The 27779-nt window shown below is 43.6% G+C and overlaps 1 protein-coding gene and 1 pseudogene across 1 annotated transcript; both read right to left on the bottom strand.

Annotated features, from left to right (window-relative positions):
• Nucleotides 1-82: 82 nt before the first annotated feature.
• On the bottom strand, nucleotides 83-2586 carry LOC106804257 (annotated as a pseudogene).
• Nucleotides 2587-21759: 19173 nt separating this feature from the next.
• On the bottom strand, nucleotides 21760-23143 carry LOC101782693. Its single transcript, XM_004966613.2, has 3 exons — nucleotides 23039-23143; nucleotides 22548-22854; nucleotides 21760-22451 (listed from the first exon to the last, which is right to left on the bottom strand). The coding sequence occupies exons 2-3, from the start codon at nucleotides 22833-22835 to the stop codon at nucleotides 22092-22094; spliced, it is 648 nt and encodes a 215-aa protein (XP_004966670.1). The 5' UTR covers nucleotides 22836-22854; nucleotides 23039-23143; the 3' UTR covers nucleotides 21760-22091.
• Between the last annotated feature and the right edge of the window lie 4636 nt (nucleotides 23144-27779).

Raw genomic sequence — 27779 nt, 5'->3', positions numbered from 1 at the left:
ATGAGATCTACCTTTCAAGAAAATAGAACTTTAAATATCACAATAAGATATATCAAAAACCGTACCTATTCGACTTTTGCTTTCATAATCTTTCATTGAAGTAATTCATTCTTTTAGTATTCCTTAAAATGAAATCTTCAATGATATGCTCATAATCAATCTTCTCAAGTAATCCGCTTTCAAGTGCTATTGTAGCCAAATCATTAAGTCTTTGTTGTGTCATTGTCGAACGCAAATATGACTTTAATAGTTTCAATTTTGAAAAGCTTCGCTCTGCTGATGCAACAGTCACAGGAATGGTCAACAGAATTCTATATGCACTACTTGCATTGGGAAAACAGTCATGCCGCTTTAGGAACTTTAGAATTTCAACAGGACCTATATTTTCTTTAGGAATGAAATCTTGAAGAAACTTTAACTCCACATACAAATCATTGGCATCAACATCAGATTTTCTATCTTTTGTAAGGATAGCCCCAAGATTATCACAAGAAGATTTCAAACTTGTGTCATCCAATGACTGTAATGTTTCAGAGGTAAATAGGAAACCAAAATTTTGTTGGTAACTCTGGTACTGTTCAAATCTTATTGTAAGTGAGGAAATTGCTTGATCAACAACAGGTAAAAAATAGCTTATTCTAAATAGCTCCTCGGTAGACTGTGTAGCAGCATTTGTGTCATCTAGGTTCTCATCAAAATATTTCTTTCTTTTATTTCTCTTCTTTTATGAAACGTTGTACCAATATCCATCTCAAGTGCAATCCCTTTGGCAATCTCTAATGCTTCTGAGAAACCAGTTTCCCTATAACCCTTGAAGAAAGAAATCAACCCTTCCATTTTCTCAATGGCAACATCAATAAGCATATCTTTTGCTCGCAAGTGTTTGCTTACTAAATTAACGGCATATAATACCTCATACCAAATGACGATTGCCACTATAAATTCATATTCTCCAAGTTCATTGTTTGCTAAGCCATTAGCCTCACTGCTTATTTTTGGATCATTATCAACATCAGATACCTGAAATTGAAAGGAAGAAAATATGTGTTATAGTTGGAGATAGCCAAAATAAGTACATCATTATCAAATATCAGTACAACAATATTGGGTACCTGAAGTAGAGCCTCTCGAATGTCTGTGCACTGAAATCTTATAGCTTTAACACTTTCAACACGACTCTCCCAACGTGTAGCTGATACTGACTTGAGAGTCAATCCTGATATGTTATCTTTCAGAATCTGCCATTTCTTGGTAGAATTAGCAAAATTTATATAGATGCGCCGGATGATTCCAAAGAAATCCTTAGCTTTACCACAAGTCTTAGCCATATCACAAAGTGTTAAATTAATGCTATGGCAACCACAAGCAGAATAGAAAGCACGAGGATTTACATCCAAAAGTTTCTTTTTTACCCCTTTATGTTTCCCTTTCATATTTGACCCATTATCATAACCTTGTCCTCTCACATCATCTATATCAAGACCAAGGAGCTTTAGTTCATTCTCTAGCACATCAAAAAGTCCTTGCTTAGTTGTATCATTGACATCCCAAAAATCCTATAAAGGATTCTTCTACGCGAACATCACTTGAAGATGAGTCAACATATCTTATAATTAAAGACATTTGTTCTTGGTGGCTTGCATCAGGAGTACAATCAAGTATGACAGAGAAGTACTTTGCACTCTTTATTTTCTTAATAATTTCAGACTTAATAGCAAAAGCAAGCAAATGTATCAACTCATTCTGAATCTTAAAATCAAGATAATGAGCTTGAGTTTCCTCACTTGTAATACGACAAACATGTTCTTGAATAATTGGGTCAAATTCAGCCAACATCTCTACCAATCCCAAGAAATTCCCATTGCTATCTTCATACATTTTGCTATTAGTCCCACGAAAAGCTAGATTATGCTTGGCAAGAAATTTAACAATGCAAATAATTCTGAATAAAACTTTTCTCCAATGGTCCTTTTCTTTCTCGAGTTGTCGTTGAGCACCTTTATCAATAGTTTGATCCTTTTGCAATCTACTACGCAACTCATACCAAGTTGTCATACTCAAAACATGATTTGTACTTGTCTCATGCTCTTTAAGTCTAATACCAAGATGTATCCAGTCATTAAACCCCTCATTTGCCAACTGACCTTTTCGATGGCCTTTTGTAAATAATTTACAACCAAAGCAAAAGACCCTGTCGAGTTCCTTAGAATAGACAAGCCAATCTCTATCACAATGCTCCCCATTTGAAAAAATTATTGTATAGAATAGTGCAGAAAACCTTCTAGAATATCTATCCTTAGGACCTTTTGTAATTGATAAATCTCTTCTAGGTCCCTTTTGTGCTAAAATATCAATTTGTTTATGATCAAGGGAATCCCAATATCTAGGATCAAATATATCAGGCTGAAAGGAATCATTAACATCTGCAACAATATTGTCATCATTAACTTCCTCAACCCCAACAATATTTTCTATCTCTATCTGACCATCTGTAGGATCATTGTCATCATTATTATCAAGTGCAGCTCCCTGTCCCTGACCAAGTGATTGATTATCGGTGGACTCTTTTCTAACAAATTTATCCATAGCACCATTTTGAGATTGAGTTAAATCCTCTATTCTTTATTTTTTCTTACGCTTTTGATAACCAGATTCATACTTTCTAGACTGATTTGCAGAAGACATGACTACAACCTCAAATTGGAACACTAGATAATCCAGAACCTATACAAAAAGAACCGAACACCTAGATTAATCAATATTATATTAGTCATCACCCATCAATATTGATTAAAATATTGAAAATTTATTGGATCAAATTAGTATACCTGGAGCAATCGATCACAATTGACAGACCGATTGACGAATACCGGTGTCGATCTCGATTCGTGACGCCGCACGGTACACGCCCACACGCAGGACGCAGCGGTAGTGGGTACTAGCGCACCGGAGTCCGGAGGCCAGAGCTGACAAACGGACACGAGTTGCGGCCTACGGCGGCTGCGCCACGAGCGAACAGGGCAGGGCACTAGGGCAGCAAGCCAGGCAGCTAGCGATGGGCGACAAAGGGACACAGGCGAGGCGTCACGCTGTCACGGGACACAGCGACGGGCCACAATCGATAATCTATTCAATTTTTTACCTATCATCTATCGGAATTCGGATGGACTCTGTCAAGCAGCCTGGCAGCCTGACAGGGCATCAGGTACTCAGGTTCCTAGAGTCATGGGCTCCTACGAAACAACAGGCCTGCGAAACAATTATGCCCAGGCCTGCTACTGCCTAATGCCTATACCTACAGAAGGTGCGCTCCTTGGGGGGCCCTCCAATTTGGGGGGCCCTGTTCATGCGCATCGCTCGCACATGCTCAGGCTCGGCCCTACTTTTGGATTAAAAGGCTTGACCAAGAGAGTAAGGTTGATGGACACCATGGTGGGGTGTCGCCGGCTTAGGCGATGAACTGGCGGTGGATGGTCAGTGGGGAGGATCAGGAAGGAGGCTACTAACTCCTCCATATTAACATGGCGGTAGCAGATATGATGGCTGGAGCCATCACAAACAGGAGAAGGCTGAGGCAAGTGTAAGGGCTAGGAGAAGAAAGAAGACCGATGAAAGAAGAAGGGTAGCGGAGGAACAATATATAGCGGTGGAAAAGTTTTTCTTGCATCAGATGGAATACATGCTAACAGCTGTGTCCAGGCAGTCTACTCGCGCCACAGTATGCGGGCTACCGATAGCAACACATTCACGCGTTAGTGTGGTTGTGTGGCACATGTAGGGCTGGACAAAAAGATCGTTAGCTCGCTCGACTCGATGTTGGCTCGGCTTGTTTGATTTTACTAATGAGCCGAGCTAACTTTTTATCTCGTTAGGCCTCCTCCATTAATAGTTAGAGTCAGGTACTAGCTCATACACTTAAGAGATAATAGAAGAGACATGATTTAAGGATGTGTGTATGAGACTACCTCTTAAATAAGAGATAGCTTGGGCAAAAATCTAACGTATACTTATGAGCTAGCTAAGTTGGCACTATTGAAGGAGGCCTAACGAGCTGAGTTTGAGCTACTCATGAGGGGCTCGAGAGCCAAACGAGCCAAGACCTTTAGCAGCTCAGCTCCGAGCACGCCAATAGCGAAGCAGCTCAAGAAAGGCCCAACAAGCCAACCCTAAACCCCTCAGCAATTGTACGTACTCGGTAACGCGACATTGTGAAGCAGGATGAAAAGGAAAAGGAAACAATGCCCAACAAGGCAACAACATTAAGGTCATGTGGATTGGCTTGTTGATTCACCTTAGCATGCTTTTCTTGATTTTTTGATGTTGTTATGCGGCAGAGATTGGGGTTTCTTTTTGTTGTACCTTTATCATGTATGCACAAATTTATTGTCTTCGCTCTGATTAGTGATTTCTCTACAAATTGGATTATCAATTTGGATCTTTTCTTGTTCAGCTTTGAAGCACCTAGGTGCCATCTAGGCTCTTTCGCACCTTTGGTAAGGGTGTGTTTCGGTGATAGATGACAATCTTATGCTTGCGACTAACTGTGTGTTTTGAAGCGGATATATCATTGGTTATCTTGTCATGAGTATATTAGAATGTGGACCCCTAATTTAAATTGAAATAACGGACATGGAGCTAATGCGATAAGGCTAAGGACCTTTCTAAAACTAAGTGTCACAAGGAGATGAAGGACACTTAGTGTAGTATAGGTTTTGCTAGTTTGTAGCTCATGAACCGTACTATTAAGAGGGGTTTCGATGATAGTAGCTTGATCATGTGAAGCTAGCCATAAAAATGATGCACACTCAGTACTCTCTGGCACTTGGTAGCTCAAAGAACTCATGGAAGAACTCAAGAAGCGAAGAAATCGATGAAAAACTCAAAGGAGATTGAATTGGATGAGTTGTAGAGGTAAAGGGACCGTCAGATGATCCGACGCCCTTTTTTTTAGTTGCATCGGATGAATTTTCAAGGGCTGGAATTTCTGGAGGGAGGCATCACTTGTTCTGATGCCACCATCGGATGAATTGGTACAGAGCATCGGACAACGCATATTTTCAATTCCAGTTGACAGAAGGTTTTTGAGTTTTGAGCCTTCATCACCGGTTGATCCAACACCCTGTGAATGACCGTCGGATGAATGCGTCGGAGGAAGCATATTTTCAATTGAAGCTGACAGAAGGTTTTGGGCCAAACTCTCTTCAGCACCGAATGATCCGATGCTTAGCTCAAGACCATCGGAGCAAACGTCGGATGAACTTTTCACTGTTACTTTTCTAACTGCTAGAATTTGGACATGTTAGTGACAGGATGTTCCGATGCCTCGGGGATGGAGACCATCGGAACATCCCATAGTGTGCTTTTTCTGCGGCACTTTTCTAATGGCTAGCTGGTGTTCTCTAGCATATTTATACCCCTCCCCTGGGTCATTTGAGCTGCTCTTGACACCCTGAAGCTTCAAGCAGCTCATGAGCAAATGAGAGTGTGCTAGAGCCAAAAGTGATTTGTGATTTACAATATTAAGGACTTCTCTTAGTGTTTGAGAGTGATAAGTGTGCATCTAGTTCGTGGCTGAGCTTAGTGCTGGTCAAGTGAAGCATTGAGGCTTATTACTCTTGGTGGTTGACGTCACCTAGACGCTCTTGGTGATTCGAAGGTTCTTGGTGAGGTCTTGGAGATTGTGGGAGCCCCAAGAGGAAGATCTTGTACACGGTTTGAAGTCTGTCGTTCCAGAGATGGAGAAGGGACATTCTTAGTGAGCACTCAAGTTTTGGTGGCTTGAGGGGGAGCAAAACCCTTAGTGGGTGCTCCAACGTGGATTAGGAGGGAGCATCAACTCCTCGATACCACAGGAAAAAATCCAGTTGTCTCGTGTCCTCTCTCCTTATGTTTCAGCACTTCCTTTGAGAATTTACTTCCTGCAATTTACTTGTTATTTTTCTCTAGTTCTTTTTGTGTTTGTTTTGCTCATATCTTGCCTAGGTTGCAATATATATCTTAGTGTGCTCATTGCTAGGTTTTATCCTTGATAATGTACTTAGTTCATAGGTTTGAACCTTGTAGTTTGGGCATCACTAGTTATCTAGGTTAAGGTTTGCTTTTCTTATTCTAAAAATTAGAAAAAAGTCCCAATTCAATCCCTTCTTGGACCACCGATCCTTACAAGCTTGCACTTTTATCTTTTATATTGCAATCTATCCGTCGTATGCACGGAGCTGTTGTGCTGTTCTGTGTTGCACTTGCTCGCGATCTGGCTCGAGCTGCTAACGAGTTAATCCGAGCTCAAGTTTTTGCTTGTTCTCTTAACGAGCGGAGCCGAGCTAGCTCGTTATGTTAACGAGTTGGACCGAGCCGAGCCAGCTCCTTAGATAAGCCCTAGGCGCATGTGCTTGGCCTGCAAATCGTGATATGTCCACGTGCGAGAGGCGATCGGTCCTCCCTTCCCTGCACAACGCACAACTTGCTCCCATGGACCCAAAAAATGCTAAAAAATTCACATCCTCCAGCTATGACAAGGAAAGTCATTGTATAGCTGGAGCTGGCCCGTGTAAGAGATTATGACACTTCTTTTAGACAAAACCATGGTGAAGGAGTGGGATGGGGGAGAAGGAGACGCTTCAAACGATGAAGTGGGATGCGAGGAAGAAGACAATTAAGTTCATACCGACAAGGAAATTCCATTTCTAGGAACGTTTTGACCATTTAGAGAAATTGCCGCCAATGATTAATTGTTATATGGCCTTATGGTTATTGTCAAATTACTATCCAAAATTGTGACATGGACACATGGTAACAAGATTATAGCAACTAAGTTTAAACATAATGCTATGGTGGCAACTTATGTATCGTATACGTTATCTATTGTTGACATATCTGTAGTATCTTGCCACATTTCAGTTACCAATATTGGAGTAATTTGGCTAACGAGATTTTTAATCTTCTCCAAAACCTAGTTGGTGGCCCCTTTGAACGAAGAATTTCACATGAATATTTGAAAAAAAGTCAAATTTTAAGAGTACTAGCTTTTTCTTCTTCTAATTTGATTGCTACATTTTTGTATTTCTATTATATTAGGCACTTAAGATAGATTTTATAAAAAACATCATTCCATGCCGCCGTAGCCGGCTCTGGAGTCGGACAGCACAGCCCACCTCCATGAGCCACGGGAAGATCGCCGACGAGTAGGAGCAAAAATGTAGGCGGAGCCACCTCCTGCCACATGGGGATGACACCACCCAACTTGCCTTGCCTCTTGGCTCTTGCCCGTTACTTTTCAGGTACTGCTGCGCTCGTTGACATATCTCCATTTAGCCCTGCTCACCGACTCACCAAGCTCATGGAGCCATGGAACCAGGCCACCAGTAGCAGCCCACCCCAGCGCAAAGCGAAGTCCTCGACCGCGAGCAGGCTAGCGTGGCATGCCACAACCTTCCCTCCCTCGCGCGCCACGCCCATGCCCCGGGCCAAGCGTGATCGGACGGACTCACGGACGGCGAGGATCGTGTGCAGGAGCGGGAAGGAAGAGACGGCCTGCACACCGCAACTACAAGTAGCAAGTAATTTATCCACACAGCGTAGAGACAGAGGACGTGCGTCCGAGGGCACACCCTGACGTCCTCGCTGCTGTCACCGTGTCGCCGGAGTCCTGCATGTATAATCTCAGCGTTCACACGGTCTCTTCCACGGGGAAGAGCAGGCAAGATCTCCATCAGGCAGACCGGGAGATGCTGCCTTGCTATCATGATTTGCGGCTGGCGAGGCACATTTGTAAGGCCGTATATAAACTGTAGCAGGACAGACGTCGATCCACCACTCTACAGTGGAAGAGAAAGCGAATTGAATCTATCATTGTTACTTCTTTCCAAAATTAAAATCCGCCCACTAAATTTGTTGGAACTAGAACCTCGGCAACTCTAAATTTGACAAAGAAAAAAAAGGTTATTTGGACATGACCAACTCGGGCCTTTTCCCTTTTGAGACAATGAGTATAAGTAGGACATTTCAGAATGGCGTATCTCAAGATAACCGGGATCTTTTTAGTGGTGAATATGATACTTAGATGAATGGAACAATTTTAATGTAAAGATATTGTTAGGTCAACAACTATAATTAGACACTATTAAGTAAAATCAGGAGGGAAAAGAATATAACAACCGGAAGTATGACTTATCAGAAATTAGCTTTCTAAATATTGTGGGCAACTGTTGATTCAACTATATATTCACACAGAGGAACTAGAGGCAACTTGACCTTGTATTTTTAGCAATATGTATTGATAGATGTGCAATTTACTATTCAAACATATTATAGAAAGGGGTGTCTAGTGACTTGTATTTTCACCTTGTATTTTTAGCAACACAGTTTTAAGAACGTAAAGCCTTAATTGTATTATGCAAGAGCAGAGAATAGTGATACTGACGTACAACTTAGAGGTACATCTAGTGTCAGACTCCCTGTATTCTTTTAGGTGGCCTAGGTAGTTAGAATATGTGGGGAGTCCGTATACAGGTTGTAGTCATTCTCGTTCTGCAATTAAGGTAACAACTAGCTCTCTTTTGCTCATACAAGTTTTTACAAATGTAAGGCAATATCTAGCGGGTGGTATCCATATGAAATGTTTTGCTTTTGCCAAGACTTGAGCATTTATTGGTTTAGTAGTATTTTGTAATATTAGGAAGACCTATATCATAAAATCCTTAAAGCAAGGTTTTCCGAAAAATCTTTAAAGCAAAGCTGTCTATTTTTGTCGTGATTCACATATTTATAGCTTTTGGCAGTATATTGTAAGTAACGGTGCTTAGAATGACGCTATCATAAGATCCTAAATTAGGTTATGTAACGTATACAAAACTTTACGTTACGCACAACCCGATGTCCTTTTTAATAGAGATGACACTTTCATAAGATCTTGTAGATGTCCTTTTTAATAGAGATGACGCTTTCATAAGATCCTGTAGATGATGTACAGAATGTTACGTTACAAATCGCCATCATCTTATTTAATAGCGACGACACTACCATAATAGCTAAAAGCGAAATTTTGTTTCATATATCTTTCTGCTGCCTGGTTAGCACATGCAACTTTGTGTTTCTTGTATTAGGTTTATGTGTGACTTTGTGAGGCTTCCTATTCTTCAGAGTTGGTATCATGCAATCCATTGCATTAGCTCACTATTTCATTTGAAGGATAAGCTTAAGACATCTCTACTTTGTATATGGTGCGTGCAATCGATCTTATTCTTCCACGGATTTTGTTAGACGTCTTTCACCTGTTTTCAATAAGCGAAGTTTTTATTAACTCAAGTTACTCAATTCATCGAGTTGATGATACAGTGATCTTGAAGCCATTGGGTTGAAGAAGCTAGCCTAGTCTGTTGTTTCACTACTTTTGTATGTCTGCTCGTGCTTGTTTTGTTATGTGTAGTGTGGGCGTGCATCTCAGTGGATAATGGTCAGTCCCAATCGTGTAGCAGATGCTACCTGACATTCTCAGCTGGGTGTAGATCAGTTTTGGACTTCCGTGCACTGTGAGTTCAGAACAACCGGGACCAGCAGCCAATCATCTCAGATCACCTGAGCAGAAGATGTATATGAAACTCTCCCTGAAGTGTAGAAAAGTGTTCTCTCACAAAGACAACACATCAACTTAGAACAAACTTAGAGAGATACCACAAGAAGAAATCAATCTTCAGAATGCATTCATTATTAGGGAAACGCTTCCATTCTCCACTGGAAAAGAAAATTTGGCAGATCTTACATAGAGCTCACACTAGAGGCGACTAGCTAATCAGAAATACATTAACACAAACTCACAGACGCCATGAAATCCACACGAATTCCTTTCTAACAGTGGACGGAATCACTACTCGCAGAGAGACGAAGTCGATAGCTAGCTAAAGCCTTGAGATAGATCTCTGCCCTCCACAAGGCACGCTCTTTTTGCCGTGACAAACAAGAACCCACCGCGCGCCCCAGGCCGCGTCACGGGCCCTCGACGAGGCGGCGGCCGCCGGTGCCGCCCAACGATGGCTTCTCGCCGTTCTCATCGCCGTTGAACTGGTCGGACGGCCCGGACGGAGGGACGGGCGGCCTCTGATCGGCCTCCGCCAACAACGGCTGCGCGGGTGAGCTGATCACCTCCGGACCCGGAGTGGCAGTGATGAACAGGCCGGCGGCTGCCTCCGCCGGGCCATGCTTCACGTGATCCTGGGCTCCCAGCACCAGGAAGGCAAGGCCGGCGACGAGGACGAGCTGGCCAAGCGAGGCCATGCGAGCACGCCGCAAGCAAGCACTTCAGACGCGGTAGACGAAGAGGACGAAGAACCCCAAGCAGGCAGGCAGTGATGTGAAGAACTGATGCGCGCAGGCAACCAGGGGCTGCCAGTGAAGCCCTTAAAAGGAGAGTGCGAGGAGCCATGGCATTTACTCCGCTTCTTGGATGCATGCTGCACCAGCATCTCTTTCTCCGATCCAGAGAGAGTGACGAGATCGAAGGCTCAGCTCCATTGCCACCACACAGCTAGCTCCATGGTCAAAAAGGTTTCAGGAGCGGACGAAACGGTTGGAAGAGCCATTGATGATTACTGACGCCACGCAAAGCCATCAAATTTAAGTGCTCTCGATCAATGGTCGGCCCCTGAAATCATCCAAAGTATTGATTGCGGCAGTGAGGGTGTTGATGCTGGATGTTCAATGAGACGTAGACATGTAGTGAGGAATTGAGATCTTGGCTTCTTGCTTGGACAAGCATAAGAGGGTTTCATCATCAGCGAGGAGGTAAAGGGGGCATGGATGAGTGTATGTTGGATTATTCATTCATGGAGGGTCGAGGAGATAGCTGTTGAAGCAGTGGAGATTACTGGCACTAGCATTCAATTGCAACAAACATGTCATGTCAGTTACTTCGAGATTTCCAAGACTTGGTTCCCTTAGCCTGGTCAATTTTCTCTTCCTCTTTTCAAATATGAGGCGCCATTTGACATGGGTATGGCCTTGAAAACTAACTTTGACCCAGCAAAAATAAAAACATAACACTAAACTATGACAGTTTAATTTGTACACATATGCAATCTATAGCTCACAATGATATATACATATAGCGTTCAAGACCATTTGTTCCTTCTTAATTCTTCAGTCATGATTATAGCTGGGAAGTAATTTAACTTGAAACATAAACTAAATGACAATCTTTAATTTTTATATAGAAAATCCACATAATCTAGACTACCTGCAGATCAAAGATTGAGAAGTATGAATAATATTGAAATGCATGTGCATCTTAAAAAGGACACAACACTCCTGCATGAAATAGCCTGCAGATATTTGAAAGAAAAAATGCCATGCTCCTCAAAGGTGTATATTCTTTTTTATATATAATAAAATAAAAATAGAAAACCAAAAGAAATGGTCCATAGATAGCTGGCTAGCATTTTGAATTCCAGACAGGACAATCAAAGACGGTTTGCTTGGTTGTAGTGGTCAGTGTAGTGCAAACAAGATGATGTCACAACTAAGAGGTACTTCTCTGTAGGAATTCTAATGCATGCCTCTGTTTTCAAGAATACAAAACTCTCAAGATGATGTAGATGGAGATCATGCGGTCAACGATCGATGCATCGTGCCTCATAAAGATAAAGCACAGTACGTACGAACAAGTTTATAAATAAAACTGATGGATAAGATAGCTCATAGTGAGGTAAGCTGCACACATCGATTTTTTCAGGTGTGATCAAGCCAAATATTTGAATCCTCAAAGTTGAAAAGGTTTATCAGATTCGTAAGTCATGAACCCCAAATTTGTGCCACGTTACCCAATGACATCGATCCAATGATAAACACTGCTATTACTCCCTTCATTTCGTGTTACCAATGATTGTATTAGTAAAATAAATGTGCGAAAAAGATATAATGGTATGAAATCAAAGTATGCCATAGGAGAATTCTAACATCATATAATAGGATTAATTTTAACATTTCGTGTATATGTTAGTGGTCAAAGTTTCTCTATCTTACTATTACTAATTGGAGGCTCCTTTTGAAACCTCCAGGTGAAACCACCTAGTATCCTAGGTGGACACTTTAGAAAAAAGAAAAAAGAGAAATCCTAAAAATTCTCAAAAAAAGCAAAACATCTAGCCATCAATTAGTAGACTCAAATCATCATAGCCATTGGATCTATTATGTTTTGTAAAAAATTACCCACCTATGCCATTAAGAAAATAGCTTAAAATAACCCCCTAAATCTATATCTAAATTACCCACCTCCACCATTATATAAAATAAACTAAAATAACCCTCTAATCTTCATCAAAATTACCCACTTATGTCATTATAAACAATATTTAAAATAACCCCCTAAGTTTGCAACTAAATTGCCTACCATTAATACTATAAAAAATAAATTAAAATAAAACCTTAAATTTGCATCTATATTACCCACATATGCTATTATTAAAAATAACATGAGGTAACCCTACATTTGAATCCAAATAATCTTAATTAAAAATATATACCAATATATGATTTTAAATTATTTATTTACTACACTATTGGTATATGATATAATAATTAAGGTATATAGTGTGTCACTATTTATAAAGATACAGAGGAAGTGATGGGAAAATAAATTTCTATGTTAAAATTATAGCTCAAACTTAGGGTCCATTAAAAAAATTCAAGCGCATATTTGCGATGCAAAGTGAAAAGTTAAAGATTACAAATGTGGATGAAAATATTATAGTGTAATTAATAACTAAAATCTATTATAATTGGATGAAGATAATAAGCATATATCTTTATAAGTATTGTGTTTGAATATTTAATAAATGACAAGTAGCTCAAGGTAATAGTTTTGTAGGAATGTGATCTTATTTTTTTTCATTGGAGACTCCATGTTAGTTCTCACGAGTCATGCTAGAAAAAAAAAAGATGAATCCTCAAAATTCTCACAAAATAAAAAAAACATCAAACATCAACTCTAATAATGAGAGTCATTGGTCTATTATATTTTCTAAAAAGTTATCCACCACTGTCATTATGAAAATATTCTAAAATAAACCTCAAACCTATATCTAAATTACCGAGCTGTCATTAGAAAAATAATCTAAAATAAACTCATAATCTTCATCCAATTTACTCATGTATATCATTATAAAGCATAACTTAAAATTTCATTCTAAATTTGCATTTAAGTTACCCACGTATGTTGTTATTAAAATAATCTAAAATAAACACCTAAATCTTAAGGTATTTATCATCATACAGAAATGTCCAAAAGTAAACTAATATATTATTCTAAATTACCTATTTATGTCATTGTTAATATATAAATACTAAGTTAAGGTATATAGGCATGATGAGTGTCAAAATGTAGATCATTTATACATGCATGTGAGGAAGTGATGAAAATATTAATTTTTATACTAAACACAATGTATGGAGGTACGATACAAAATGAAAAAAGCGTGAATGTGGATGAAAAAGTATATAGAGTAGGTACTAATTAAAATCAATCAAAAACTGGACAAAGATAAGTAGACATGTATATGAGTATTATGTTGCAGTATTAAAAAAGAGAGAGTATAAGGTAAATAATTTTGATTATTAGCTAGGAGTTTAATTTCTAAATAATTTTCAAATACAATAGCTTTTAAAAATATTGGGCAGTGCGGGAGCACGGGTTGATGAACTAGTTAATATAAACCGAGCAGAGCTCCTGCCCATTTTAAATGCTTCAAAAAAAAATAAAAGCTTGAGTGCACCCATTTTAAAGCTAAATGATATATTTGAGGATGAATATATTTTTTTTAATTTGAGAGTTTTTAAAGTCTTGTCATTCCAAAACAAAATCTATTTAAAAATTGAGAGAATATTTGATAGCATGTACTTGATGAACTACTCTGGCCTATACCTGCTAGTTCAGCATGCACACAGAGATGTGCAGCAGCAAAAAAGAAGTAGCTTTACATCGTGACAGCAAGCTAGCCAACTTTGCTGCCACACTAAGCCCTGTATTATATTGCTGAATGCAAACTAGTGGTGATTACTTCACACACTTGCAAAACAATAATATATCGCTGCTCAGCCGCATGCCGCATTTGGATAAGAGCTCTGTCGAGCACTAGCTGCTGCTGGTCAAGTTTTGGAAACCACGAGGTTTTTTTTTTCTCGAATATGCAGGAGAGCTGCGTATCTTCGATTAAGAGAGAATAAAAGTCCAGGACATAAAAAAAACGTACACAAGGACCTGATCGGACTAAACCCTTATTTTAAACTCTAGATCACCACCCTTTCTAGGTGCAGGGCAGCGAGCCCTTGGCTCCAGCTACGTGCCACAAATGTGGTTCATCTTTGAAGACCTGAAGAGCTCCATGGAGATCTGGAGCAGAACCATCAAAACACAAGCATTGCGATGTTTCCAGAGGGTCCATGATCCTAGAATGACCAGGGAATTAAAGCCTTTTCGATGCTGTTTATGAACTTTCTTCCATGACCTTCTCCACCAATCTGCCAAGGATTTAGCACTGCGGCTAGGCACCAAATCAGACAAGTTCAAGGGATTCAGAATATAGAAATAAAACTGCCGTGCGAATGCACAGGTGGTGAGGATGTGTTGAACCGTCTCCTCCTCCTGATCACAAAAGGGGCATTGGTCAAAACCACGAGGTTTTCTTTGTTGTAAAGGAGATGCATCACGGCATTAGGGTTGAGATGCTGAGTCAGGTGGTCTGCATGCTGGGTGGCATTGATTGCTTTTGGGGGGAAGACAGCAAATGGCCTCGCTAATTGATCGGTCTGGTCAATGGATCGGAGCAGGCTGCACGATCGCCTGCTCTGAACTCTGATAGAGCATTCAGTGTTTTTTTTTATGGAACGACCATTCAGTGTTAGCTGTACAAACTCTTCTTCCTTGCTATAGATACGGCAGTTGGGCAACTGCTTGAAGAACTCATTTGACGGCAGTTGGGGAACTGCTTGAAGAAATAATTGTAGTGCAACAGTAATGCCAAAACCTGTTATGAAACTCCAAGGTGATCTAACATCACTACTACTTCCCCAATCTCCTCTAGATAACTCACTCTGTAAATTTGTGTTTCAGTTCACTCAGATCATAATTGGTTTTGCTTTTTGGTTTTGTTGTTTAACCTAATTAGCACATAAACACAGGATGTCTTAGCCTAAACCACAACTAATCTACTAATGCGGAATTAGGCGGGATCAATCTTATACCAGCGTTAGGAGCCGCCATGGATGCCTCCTGAGTTGGTGAAGACGTCAGTGAAGATGTAGTAGAGTTGATGCAGAATGCCGACTCAAGAACAGAGGGTGTTCTTGATCGGCAACTTGAGCTTCTTGTCGGGTAGCGCCTCCCTTCTGGACGCCAAGGCACTGACCCGGTCGTGGACGTGGAACTAGAGCTTCTCCCTCCTCCAGCTCCCTTACCAATCAGTGTTTTAGTCTTTGGCTAAAAAGCTTAGGATTTGATGCATCGAAAAGCCTGGCCGACCCTTAGTTTTATATGGAGGTGCGGAGGCAGGGCCTAGAGTCCTGTTAGGAAACTAATTGTGTTCCTACCGATTACGGATCGCGAGTCCTATTCCCTCACGTAGGTGAAAAAATGTGGAGAACAAGTTGCTCTCGGTAAGATCACGTTAACAAATATTTCCAACATTGATGTTTTCACAATGGAAGATAATACATAGCAATTTTGAATTCATACTCAACTTTTGAACAGTGACATGTGTTTGGCATGCATGTTAAACTTGTATGCCTGTCTACTGAAATAAGATGGAATTAATTTAATTAGTGAATAAGAAACTTATGGAACAAGGGATCCGCATGATCACGACCAGGATGAACACTGACGGCCAAACTTAAACGTTTGGCAGATTCTCGGACTTCATCAGAATAAATGCCATATAAATGCACTTCAACACCAGCTAACTTGCTCTGATATTTGGACAGCAGGTCAAGAAGCTCAGGTATTCCCTACTCCATACCGTCTAGTATTATGCATGCCCCTTTTGTAAAGGCTTGCTTCCTCTCCACTGTGCAGCTGCATCAACTTTAGTTTGCCTAACTCAAAATTTTTGGAATAACGCCATGGACGTTGCATTGCATACAACAGATCTGGGGAGATCTTGAGTGGCACATGATAATCTGTATTAAGTTCAGAAAAAGTTAGTATATGCCTTAATCAAACAGGGTCGGATGACTCAACTAGGTGTTCAATTTTCCAAATCCAACAGTTTATAGAGAAGCAGCAGAAACTCAGAAAGAAAACCAGCAAATGCATCTATAGTAAAGATTAGCGTCACTGACAGGCTGCCGCTGCCCCCCAGTTAGAGAGATTTGCAAGTCGGACGCCAGTAGTAGCTTGCCACATTGTCGGCTCATCATCATTGTAGTGGCAAAGAATCGTCGCCTGTTGCCGGCTGTGGGCGCCAAACTCATCCACACGGTACATACTTCTTGCAATGCTTATACTTCTTCTAAATTTTAAACCTGTTTCTTAAAATTACTAGGCTGTGCTCTGATGGACAAACATTACAATGGCATTCTACCACTTCAATAGCTTAGCTTGTTAGGTATGGTTTTCCCCAATAAGTTCAGTGAAATGGACATTGCATTGCATTGCATTTTGCACATAGTTGGAGGTGGTTGCTACCATTCCACCACTGCATCGCATGTGCACTGCACTGCTATTTGCCAAAATTGGAGGCGAGGGACAAAAACCCAGCACGGCTCTGCATCCGCTGCGTGGTGCTAGCTCGCTTGCCTTGCCTTGCTGGTCGCAAAGGACACGACTTGGATCTCTTTTTTTCCTGAAAGATTTGCAGAGCACTGCATTATCATTTAAGAGAAGTAGCATGCGAATCTTTACAATAGCCTATTACATAAAAGATACATGATCATAGAGCTCTCATACATCTCAAATGAAATTGTGCTTAACTGGTAACTAAGTAATCTCAAGGCTCCCACAAGGCCACAAGGCATCTTGCGAGTCTGAACTTCTGCCTTAATCTCATTCAGGACTTAGACCGGAATCTATCATGCTTCTGTTGTCAAACACCCTGCGGTCTCTTTCTTTTTCTTTCCAGATATTCCATATGCATCTCCACGATACTTAATTATCGACATCTTTTGCCTACTCACTTCAGCTGCCGAATGCAGGTTCCAGAGAGAGTACATAACAGTACTCCCTCTGTCCCATATTAGTATTCGTTCTGCACATTTTGTTACAGATTAAGGAAACCAAGGAATTGTCACTTCTACCCCTAACTACTACTAATGCTCTGCAACTTTGCCGCACAGCTGCAGACGCTAGCTGTCAAATTTAAAATTCGCGACCAACCAACCAGCGACCTGCTGACGGAGAATGTGCGAGGGTATTTTAGGAAAATGATAAAAATGATTGGCCTGCGGGACTTAGGACGATTAGTATTTTAGCAAAAATGGCGAAAGCGGAGGGAGGGAGTACCGGTGAACACCATCTCAGACCAGTACACATACTAGTCGACACGACGACGCACTACTACACTGGATTGATCACAATCAGTACCTCATGAGCAAACAATAACACGCAAGTCCCTTAATTTTATTGAGCTCATCCATGACGGAGCTTCCAGAGATCGAAACCATCGAGCAGCTAGCTAACTCTGATCTACGTCGGCTTCTTTGCAAGGCATGCTTCCGCCGTTCCCCTGCCCGGACCGGGGCTACTCCTCTCCTCCGCCGTCGCCGAGGATGAGGAGGCAGAGGAAGCCGATCAGGTCAATCAGCGCTAGAACGAAGCCCATTGCGACGTCGAAGGCGATGTACGCACCCCCCGGGGCGGCGGCAAGGAAGATGCGGTCCACCCTGCCTTCCATGTAGTGGCTGGCGGCGGTGGCCGCGAGCGCCACGAAGGCCAGGGCCCATGCCAAGCGGCTCCGGCCACGGGCCGCGAGCAGCAGCGCCAGCGCCGCGGCGACCGCCTGGGGCGCGCCGCACCACAGCTGCCCGCGCCACAGGGCGCTCGCCTCCGCCGCCGCCGCCGCCGTCAGCTCCACGCACTGGGAAAACCACGTGGACTGCACGTTTGCGTGTGTATATGTTACGGCAACGTTTTTGTATATATACATATATCCAAGAATCGGAGGAGTTATGAGGAGTTCCTTGCACTATTGTTTACCGTGGTACACGGGTTGCGGTTCATGATCAGCTCGGCGATGGCGCCGCTGGCGAAGATGACGGCGTTGAGGAGCGCCCACAGGCAGACCAGCAGGACGGCCGGAGGCTTCTCCTTCCTGTCCATGGACGCCGACGACGCCGGCGATGGAGGAGAAAGCTCCACGTCCACGACCACGGCCAGCGGAAGGGGAGGTTGCTTCTTGCCGTCCATGGACGACGCAGGCAGCGGAAACGACGGCTCCTTGTCCATGGACATCTCCAACGGAGCTGCAGGCTTGCTCACGTTGTCGGCCTCGGCCATGGGTGATTCAAAGCTACACACGAGAAAAACCTCGCACACGGCCGGTGAGTTCTTCAATTAATTTGGTTTCGACCCAAAAAGAACGGAAATAAACTTCCACCCGCTCAAAATAAGGACTACTAGAATAACCACTACTTCAACTTCAGTTTCGGCACATGCCGTTCAGAACTTCAGATCATCCAGCTAGCTGGAAGCACATAAATGAACTAGCAACTTTATGTTTCAACGAAAAAGTATATAATCTCAGCTATAATCCTCCATTCTTCGAAGCAAGCAGAAATTTAGAGAAACGGCGTTTATTTTCAACTAAAGAATCAGTTCAGGTTGAAGTTCCAACGCATGCCTGAACAGTAGTTCCTGATCGATGAGCTAGTGATTACCGGAGGATGAACAATACTAGCTAAAAGGTCCAGCCAGGCATGGAAAGGGGAGGGAGAAGAGGAGACTCACCGGCAGCCGGGACGAAGGCGCTTGGCTCTTTTGCCTGGATCGGGTTCTACAGGAGGTGATCAAGCAAGAGGAGAATCAGCAGAGTGAGAAAGCAGAAGTGAGGCCAGGAAGAAGAGTGAGAGGGGCGAGACCGCGAGAGGGTATAAAAGGAGAGGAGCAGGAGATGGCACGCGCGGACCCTACAATCCACTGCCTGCTCCTCCCTCCCTCCCTCCCTCCCCAATGCACACACCGGTCGACACGCGTCTATGTATGATCCAATGATCCATCACTTTCCCTAAGACCTCTCGCCGTATTTGATTTTTGCCACACCCTGAAGCTGAACTCCTGAAGCCCTTTGCCACACCCTGAAGCTGAACTCTCCTCGATCTATGCATGAGGCATGAGCTGCGTAGTCTTCCACGAGGTAACGCATGCATGCATTCAGCTATACATCTCCACTAGAATAGATTGATATTCACCAGGCCTTTCGGTAGAATCTTGCTACCTTTACCTGGTAACTGGAGTAGACATGGCTATCTACTTGTTGTAACTTTGCTTTCGTTCTTTATGTTCCTTCTCTCTCTCTCTCTTTTCCCTCCTTTTGTTCCTTTTACTGATCAGTAGGGGCTTGGCCCTTGTGTTGTTTCCTCGAAGGAAAACTGGAGTAGGTAGGAGTAGATCGAGTGATGGGTTATCACTGCAAGCGCCACTCACCTTGCATTGCCCACGAAGCAAAAGCAAGCCGTCAGATGGTAGCACGCGTTTGGCAACATGCATGTGCTCTATCTTTGCCACAAGTTTGAGGTGGGGATACTTCGACATGTTACGACGGTTGAGCACTTGAGCTCGCCTGGCTCTTGTCGATGAGCTAAATCCAGCAGCTCGCCGGACGGTGAAAAAGGCCATGACCCACGCCTCTCGTTATCCTGTCTCGCCTCCATGCGGAAACCTGCAAAAGATGAACCATTATTCAGAGAAGCAGGAGCAGAAGCTCCCGGACAAAACTCTCAAGGATGGAGGTCAACTACTCTTCAAGGATACATCAGCACGGGATGAGCAAGAACATGGGCGGAGCCAGCATGATTCCTGGGTATTCCCAGGAATACCGAAGAATCTTGCCCAAAAATCTAGTGCATATGAGCTATACACATGTATAGTTACTAGATGGACTTATATCTTTGATTCTTCTCTCAGTCAAGCAAACTGATCTCAATCTCCTTCCCACATCCAGGCAGCTAAACCGCATGGCCTTCCCAGGACCGTGCTTCCCATCCCCTAATTGATCAGGTTGATTAGGTGAGGCCAATTCCTACATTCCAGTAATCCTTTTTTTAAACAACTATGGCAGTTGGCAGGTGCTCTGCCTTTTCATTACAGTAGAAAAAACATTGCAACATATATACGAGAATCTAGGCATTAGGGCCATCAAAAGGAAAAGAAGAAAATTACTGGAACACGCCCTGTGTCTGTCGCTACTCTTTTCTGTCTCCTCCCAGTCTTCAGTCATGAGCCATGTGTGCCTGGCTGAATGTCTCCCCAGATCATGCAGGATGATCAACGCTAATTTTTCCGTTATCATTATCGTTTTCGAATGTATCGTTTCCGAGTAAAAAAAATATGGTAGGAAATGATAATGAATATTTTCGATCGTTTCCGACCAATTTCATCCCTAAGTGGACCGAAGAAGTTCGAGCAGGTTAGTTAATTAGGAACTACTAGTTCTCTAGAGTTGGGCATAGCTACAACAAGTGCTTGCCGGATCGGAGAGGTTGAACAGTACTAAAAGGTTAGGCCGGGCAGGGAAAGGGGAGGGAGAAGGGACTCACCGGCCGCTGGGACGAAGGCGCTTGGCTCCTTTGCCTGGATCGGGTTCTACAGGAGGTGATCAAGCAAGAGGAGAATCAGCAGGGCGAGAGAGCACAAGTGAGGTCGGGAAGAAGAGTGGGAGGGGCGAGGGATTAAAAGGGGAGGAGATGGCACGCGTGGACCCTACAACCCACTTCTCTCTCTCCATGCACACACCGGACTTACATTACAATGGCATCCCACCACTTCAACAGCTTAGTCTTGAAGATTAAGGGGTGGATTTGAGAGGAATTTTAGATCGGAGATAGGAGGGAGAAGAACGTGAACAGTAAAGTTGGGGAAGACTAATGGATCGATACTCATCTCGATCCTTCTCTGGTTTTATTCCCTCCGTCCTATTTTAAGTGTACTCCTAGGATTTGAACGTGAAATTAGTGTGGATAGAAAATGACAGTATTGCTCCTATGTACAGGGAATAGCTGGCCCCTACGAGCGGTTCTGAACAAACCAGAAGCTCCAGGACCTTTCAGTTTTCAATAGTTTTATAATAAGCAACAACCGTGAAAGCAGTTTGGCTCGGTAATTTTTTTAAGAGCTGGGATCCACCTGCACCTGCACATGCATAGAGATATTTGGATTCTTGAGCATTTAATTTGGGACAAATTTTGAACCTTACAGGTACATTTAAAATGGGACGGAGGGAACGGAGGGAGTACCTATCTAGTTTTGGTACTTCACACTTTAGTCCCTACGAAATATCTATTTTACAACTATACATCAACACTTAGCTTGTTAGGTATAGTTTTTTCCTAACAAGTTCAGTGAAATGGACATTGCATTGCATTGCACATAGTTGGAGGTGGTTGCTACCATTCCACCACTGCATCGCATGTGCACTGCACACTGCTCTTTGCCAAATTTGGAGGCGGGGGACAAAAACCCTGCACGGCTCGGCTACCATTCCACCACTGCATGTCGGCATCCGCTGCGTGCTAGTAGCTTTGGTTGCCTTGCCGGTCAAAAAGGACACGACTCACATCTCCACGTACTTATCGAAGATCTTTAGCCTAATACTCACTTATTAAGCTGCCAAATGCAGGTTCCATACAGAGTACGTCTGTACATGGCAGCTTATTAGTACTGGTGAATACAATCTCAGACCAGTACACATTATTCTACTCCACACGACGACGTACTATGAGTCTACGACACTGGAGACTGGACTGATCACAATCGGTACCTCATGAGCAAGCAAGTCCCTTAATTTTATTGAGCTCATCCATGACGGAGCTTCCAGAGATCGATACGATCGAGCAGCTAGCTCTAATCTAGGTACGCTTGCAAGTTGCAAGGCATCATGCTTCCCCGGCCCGGACTGGGGCTACTCCTCTCCTCCGTCGCCGAGCTGGATGAGGAGGCAGAGGAAGCCGAGCAGGTCCAGCACCACTAGAAAGAAGCTCCCAACGACGTCGGCGGTGATGTACGCGTCCCCCGGTGCGGCGGCGAGGAAGATGCGGTCCACCCTGCCTTCCATGTAGTGGCCGGCGGCGGTGGCCACGAGCGCCAAGAAGGCCAGGGCCACGGCCCAGCGGCTCCGGCGCCGGCCCCGGCCCGTGACCACCAGCGCCAGCGCCGCGGCGGCCGTCTGGGGCGCGCCGCACCACAGCTGCCCGCGCCACAGGGCGGTCGCCTCCGCCGCCGCCGCGTGGGTCACCTCCGCGCACCGGAACCACCACGTCGACTGCACGTGCGTGCGTGGGCATGTATGTTACTGCAACATCTATAAATCCAAGGATCGGAGTTGTTACTAGTATAGCGTTCATTGTATTGTTATTACCTTGGTGCAGGGGTTGCGGTTCATGATCAGCATGGCGACGGCGTTGACGGCGAAGGAGATGGCGTTGGCGAGCGCCCACAGGCAGACAAACAGGACGGCCGGAGGCTTCTCCTTCTTGTCCATGGACGCCGGCGTTGGAGGAGAAAGCTTCACGTCCAGGACCACGGCCATGGCCAACAGAGGAGGCTGCTTCTTGTCGTCCATGGACGGAACAGGCAGCGGAGACGATGGTTCCTTCTCCATGGACACCTCCAACGGAGCTGCAGGCTTGCTCACCTTGTCCGCCATGGGTGATTCCGATCCCAAGCTACACACACGAGATGAACGGTGATGAGTTCTTCAATTAATTCGGTTCCGACCTAAAAAGAAAGAAAACATAACACAACACTAGAAGAAAGATAGCTACAACTATGCTTGCCGGAGGATGAACACAACACTAGAAGGTCCAGGCGTCCAGCCAGGCACAGAAAGGGGAGGGAGAAAGGACTCACCGGCGGCGGCCGGGACGGAGGCGCTTGGCTCCTTTGCCTGGATCGGGTTCTACAGGAGGCGTTCAAGCAAGAGGAGAAGCAGCAGAGAGCACAAGTGAGGCCGGGAAGAAGAAGAGTGGGAGTGGCGAGGGTATAAAAAGAGAGGAGATGGCACGCCTGGACCCTACAACCCACTGCCTGCTCTCACACACCGGTCGACACGCGTCCAATGATCCATCACTTTCCCTCCTCGGTCGTATTTGATTTTTACCACACCCTGAAGCTGAACTCCCGAAGCCCTTTGCATCTTGTCGATCTCCTGTATGCTTGAGGCATGAGCTGCTGAGTTTTCAACGCGGTAACACGTTCATGCATTCAGTTATATATCTCCACTAGAAATATTTTTAGATTAGGGATAAAATCCGGCCTTTTATATTCACATGGTGGATATATACGGCAAAAGGTTACAAAAAGTTCTTAGGCTCTAATCCTCAATAATGAGGAGCTCAAAAACACAAGAAAGAAAACTCTAAGATAAAGAAAAAGATAAAAGACTAAGCTTCATTCTTCTTATTCGTCAATGCTTCTAACTTGCATTATATTTATGTAATGCCAATCCATCACATCTTTCGTCTGCTTAGAAACTTGATGTCGGACTTGAATCCTTGTCTTCTATCGTTCGCACAACAGACTCCGCCTTAGGTAATGAATGTTAGGCCAAAAGGACTTCCAAGGCGACGCCTCCAAGAAGGACACGACGTTGGAGACATTGTCGTGCCCGTCCAGCAAGCCGGAGTAAGGTTTTCACCTAGAAAACCGCTGACCTTGCATAAAGCATCACAACAAATGCCTCAAGGGAGGGAAATGACGCCGTCATTGCTGACACCGACACAACAGTTGGGTAAAGCTTTCGCCCGTAGCTCCTGCACGACCATATCATCACCACAACGAGAAATCTATCGACCTCCCGCCATACAGCGCGAAAGAGGTATCAAGGACCTGCCGGAGGCTGAGTACGTGGCCATATCCCAAGGAAGGGCCACCATACCCACAACCACCAGATGGCGGCGGGCAGGCCCTCGCGAGGATGAAGATCACAGCAGGCACAGTAGAGATGATCACGTCCACCGCATAGCAACTACACCCGGTGACAAAGAAAGGGTCGGGTCCTCCCACGACGGCACCGATGGAGGCCACTGGACCTGGGTGGCGGCAACCACTGGATAGAGCCAGCAGCACTGCCCTCAAAAGCAATTTTAAATTTTCAAATGTCAATTCAATTTTAAATTTTAAAATGTCAATTCAATTTTAAATTTTGAAATGTCAATTCAATTTTAAATTTTGAAAAGCAATTGAATTGTGAATGTCAATTCAATTTTAAATTTTGAAATGTGAATTCTCAATAGGGATGCATGCATGTGAATTATTTGGCAAATTGTGAAATGGTAAATTGTATATTGCATGAGAAATAGTAAATACAAACTCCATATGAAATTATTTATAAAGTTATCCTTTTAATTTATATGTAGAACTCGTAAATGGATTCCTCACCATTTATACACCAAAGGGATGCATCGAATGAAGGTGATGTGTCCCAAAATGAAATGGACCAAATTGCATCCCAGATGCCGTCATGGGAGGACGAAGCAAACATTGGTGTAGGATCTAGGGACGAAAATAATGACGGACCAGAGATAGGAGCAGGGGTGTGGGTAGAGGGCGTGTGGCAAGATCCTCTAGATCCACACCCTTTGCCTCCAAGAGAAGGCCGTTCAATGGTGGATTTTGATCCGGATTACAATCCGAATCCAAGTGAGGTAATGACGAATCTAATTGCCGCCCAACATTTAGTGCACATTTCAATGTACTAAGTGTTATGACTTTGATTTGCTTAACTTTATGATTGCTTAACTTTATGATTCATGTAGATGGCTCCCACTAGAAGGAGTAAACGTCGTCGCCGACCCCCTACCCCCAAGAAGAAGAACTTGAAGACAGTGGCACCTCGGCTCCCGAAACTGAAACTACAACCTCTGGGAGTCAAAGTAAAAAAAACGGGGTGAGCGAGGAAGAAACCAATACCCTGAAGGCAAATGGAGAGTCGATGTTATCAGCCCAGCAGGAGAGCCCATAGAGCCTCCGATGGTGCATTCAAAGTTTCGGAACGCAATAGGAGCAATAATTAGAACAAAGGAGATTTTGGATCCCTCGATCTCTAATTGGCTCTTGGTTCCTGAGAGGAGGAAAGAAGCGATGTGGAAGCTTTTGAAACAAATATTTATTTTACCTAGATCAGAAGAACTCAGGAAATGCGTAAAGCATTATGCCAGGAAGCAGCTCAGTGAAAGTTTCCGCTGGTGGAGGGGTGAGATGAATGACTAACCCCCTTTAATGAATACAGGAGCATCACACCACCCCAATGGGATGAGTTTGTAAGGCAAAAGAACTCTCCGGAAGCTTTAGCCCTAAGCCAGAGGAATAGAGAACTTGCGCTGAGCAACATACATAAAGTTCACCTTGGGCTGGGTGGGTACTGAGGGACGATCAACAAGTGGTGGTAGGATAGGGAGGCACCAATAGCCGCAAGGGCAACCCAACCCTTTTGAAGGCTTAGATGAGTGTGGCTGGCAGTGGCTTGCAGCAAGGAAGCCTACAATAGTAGATGGTAAACCTACGTTCAACATCCAAAACCAATCAGATGGCAGAAAAGATATACGATCTTTTCGAGCATCAGAGGAAAGGAGAGTTCGTACCAAATAGGGATAAAGATGTGCTTAGTTTGGCCCTTGGGATGAAACAACATGGAGGTCGCATCAGAGGGGTTTTCTCGAAGTTGACCATCAAGGATGGGTTCGAGAGGGGTATGGCTACCTACAAGAGCCACTCCCGTTACAAGGATGATCTAAGAGAGGCGATAGAGAAAGCACTAGAAACTAGGTTTAAGGACTTTTTGCTAGCAACACTTGCGGAGCAGCAATAAAGCGGTGAGCCCAATATACAGATGCCGATGGTCATGATGTCACATCCGCTATTGGGCCAAGCGAGTACACAAGTTTATGCTCCGAGCAACGTCGGCTCTATGATAGCACAACCATATCCGATAGATTCTATACGCATCAATACTCCTTGCTCGTTGTGCTTTCTGGTTGGCAGAGCTGGCAAGACAAAGGAGATTGCCAAGGGCCTTGCAATTCCGGTTGGCGGTTTGTTCGAGGAAAAACCTATCCCGCACCATTATGCATGCGTAACAGTGATTGAAATTAATTCAAACTATGATGATCACGAGATAGAAATTCCTACTACGGAAGGTATCCATTGCTTGGACAAAGTATCGGCAATACCATACTGTGGCATAAACGAGATATCATACTATCTTTGGTTCCTTCTGAGCATGCACTTGTGGAATCGACACTGTCGGGTTCAGCACCAATGCCTATAGCATCAGAAGAATAACGGGTGGCCACACCACCAGATGCAACATCAGAAGAACAACGGGTATCCACACCACTGGATGCAGCATCAGAAGAACAACAGGTGGCCACACCACCAGCATCCCTGGCTGCAGCATCAGAGCCGATGGATTGGCCGGAAGACCATCCACCACCTGCTCAAGTATTACCATAGCAACAACAGGTGGACCTTCCAGAGGAGCCACAGCAACAACAGGTGGACCTGCCAGAGGAGCCACGACAACAACAGGTACACCCACAATTAGTGCCTCGAATCATATGGGCTTACGAGAAGGAAGGATCAAACATTGCAGCAAGATGGCACGCGAGCAACAAAGCAACCAAGATGGCAGACAAGATGCAAGACATCCAACGGCCGGGATATTCCAAGCCCCACACTGGCATAGAGTACAACTTGGTCATTGGAGTTGATGACATACCAGATTTACTGGATTGTCCTTAAAAATTTGAGCATGGTAAATCGTTACTACCCGACTAGGCAATCGTCGGGATTTCAGGTGAAATGCAAAGGATCACAATTGGTACACGAGGGCATGTAGACTTGGGCTCAGAACCATATGAGCACGGTACCCACCGGATGTGTTCAGACCTCTATTTGATGAGGATTTCAGCAAAATCTTCTTCGATTTTCAAGACATCCATGATGTGTTCTGCCTCTCAGAGCTAGAGTTACAGCTCGTCAGATTGTGGTGCATGTAAGTGCTTCATCGATGCTAATATCTTTTATATATGCTATAGCCTACACATGTACTATCCATAACTAATTAATTGCGATACATTGCACAGGATGCAAGAAAATGACGTGCATGTTGTAAAGGCGAAGGCCGGATATCTTGATCCTTATGCTATTTGCGAAGTTAGGAACAACTTCCCGAGCAAGTGGGGAGATGACCATGAAAAGCTAGGACAACATAAAAAAGCTACGAGGAGGGTTTCAGCCTACATAGCGTATATGATGACTAAGTGGCAAGATAGGCATTACATATGGGCGCCCTACAACTTCCAGTGAGTCTAAATTTCTACCATTTGTTATAATCTATACACTCGCTCCTTCGTGCCTGAAAAAACCTTATATAATATTTTTGTAGGGGTCACTGGATTGCTTTTATGATATAGCCAAAGAACGGAGTTGTGACTGTATTTCACTCATTGGATTATGACCAGAGCACCTATAAAGAATTCATATTCATCCTACAAAAGTTAGTGAATTTCTTGTTGTGTACACTTACATTGTGCAAATTGCCCCCCTCCAAAGATTACATATAAACTAACTTGTAATTTTTTTTCAAAAC

The sequence above is a fragment of the Setaria italica genome, chromosome IV, assembly GCF_000263155.2.
Source record: "Setaria italica strain Yugu1 chromosome IV, Setaria_italica_v2.0, whole genome shotgun sequence".
NCBI lineage: Eukaryota > Viridiplantae > Streptophyta > Magnoliopsida > Poales > Poaceae > Setaria > Setaria italica.
This window is presented reverse-complemented; position numbering and strand designations above follow the sequence as displayed.

What these genes read in the sequence shown, in the direction of transcription:
- LOC101782693 (XM_004966613.2), bottom strand. Translation starts at nt 22,835, where the DNA reads ATGGCGGACAAGGTGAGCAAGCCTGCAGCTCCGTTGGAGGTGTCCATG. An exon ending in ACCGCAACCCCTGCACCAAG is followed by an intron (nt 22,452 to 22,547) that starts GTAATAACAATA and finishes ACGCACGTGCAG; the next exon opens with TCGACGTGGTGGTTCCGGTG.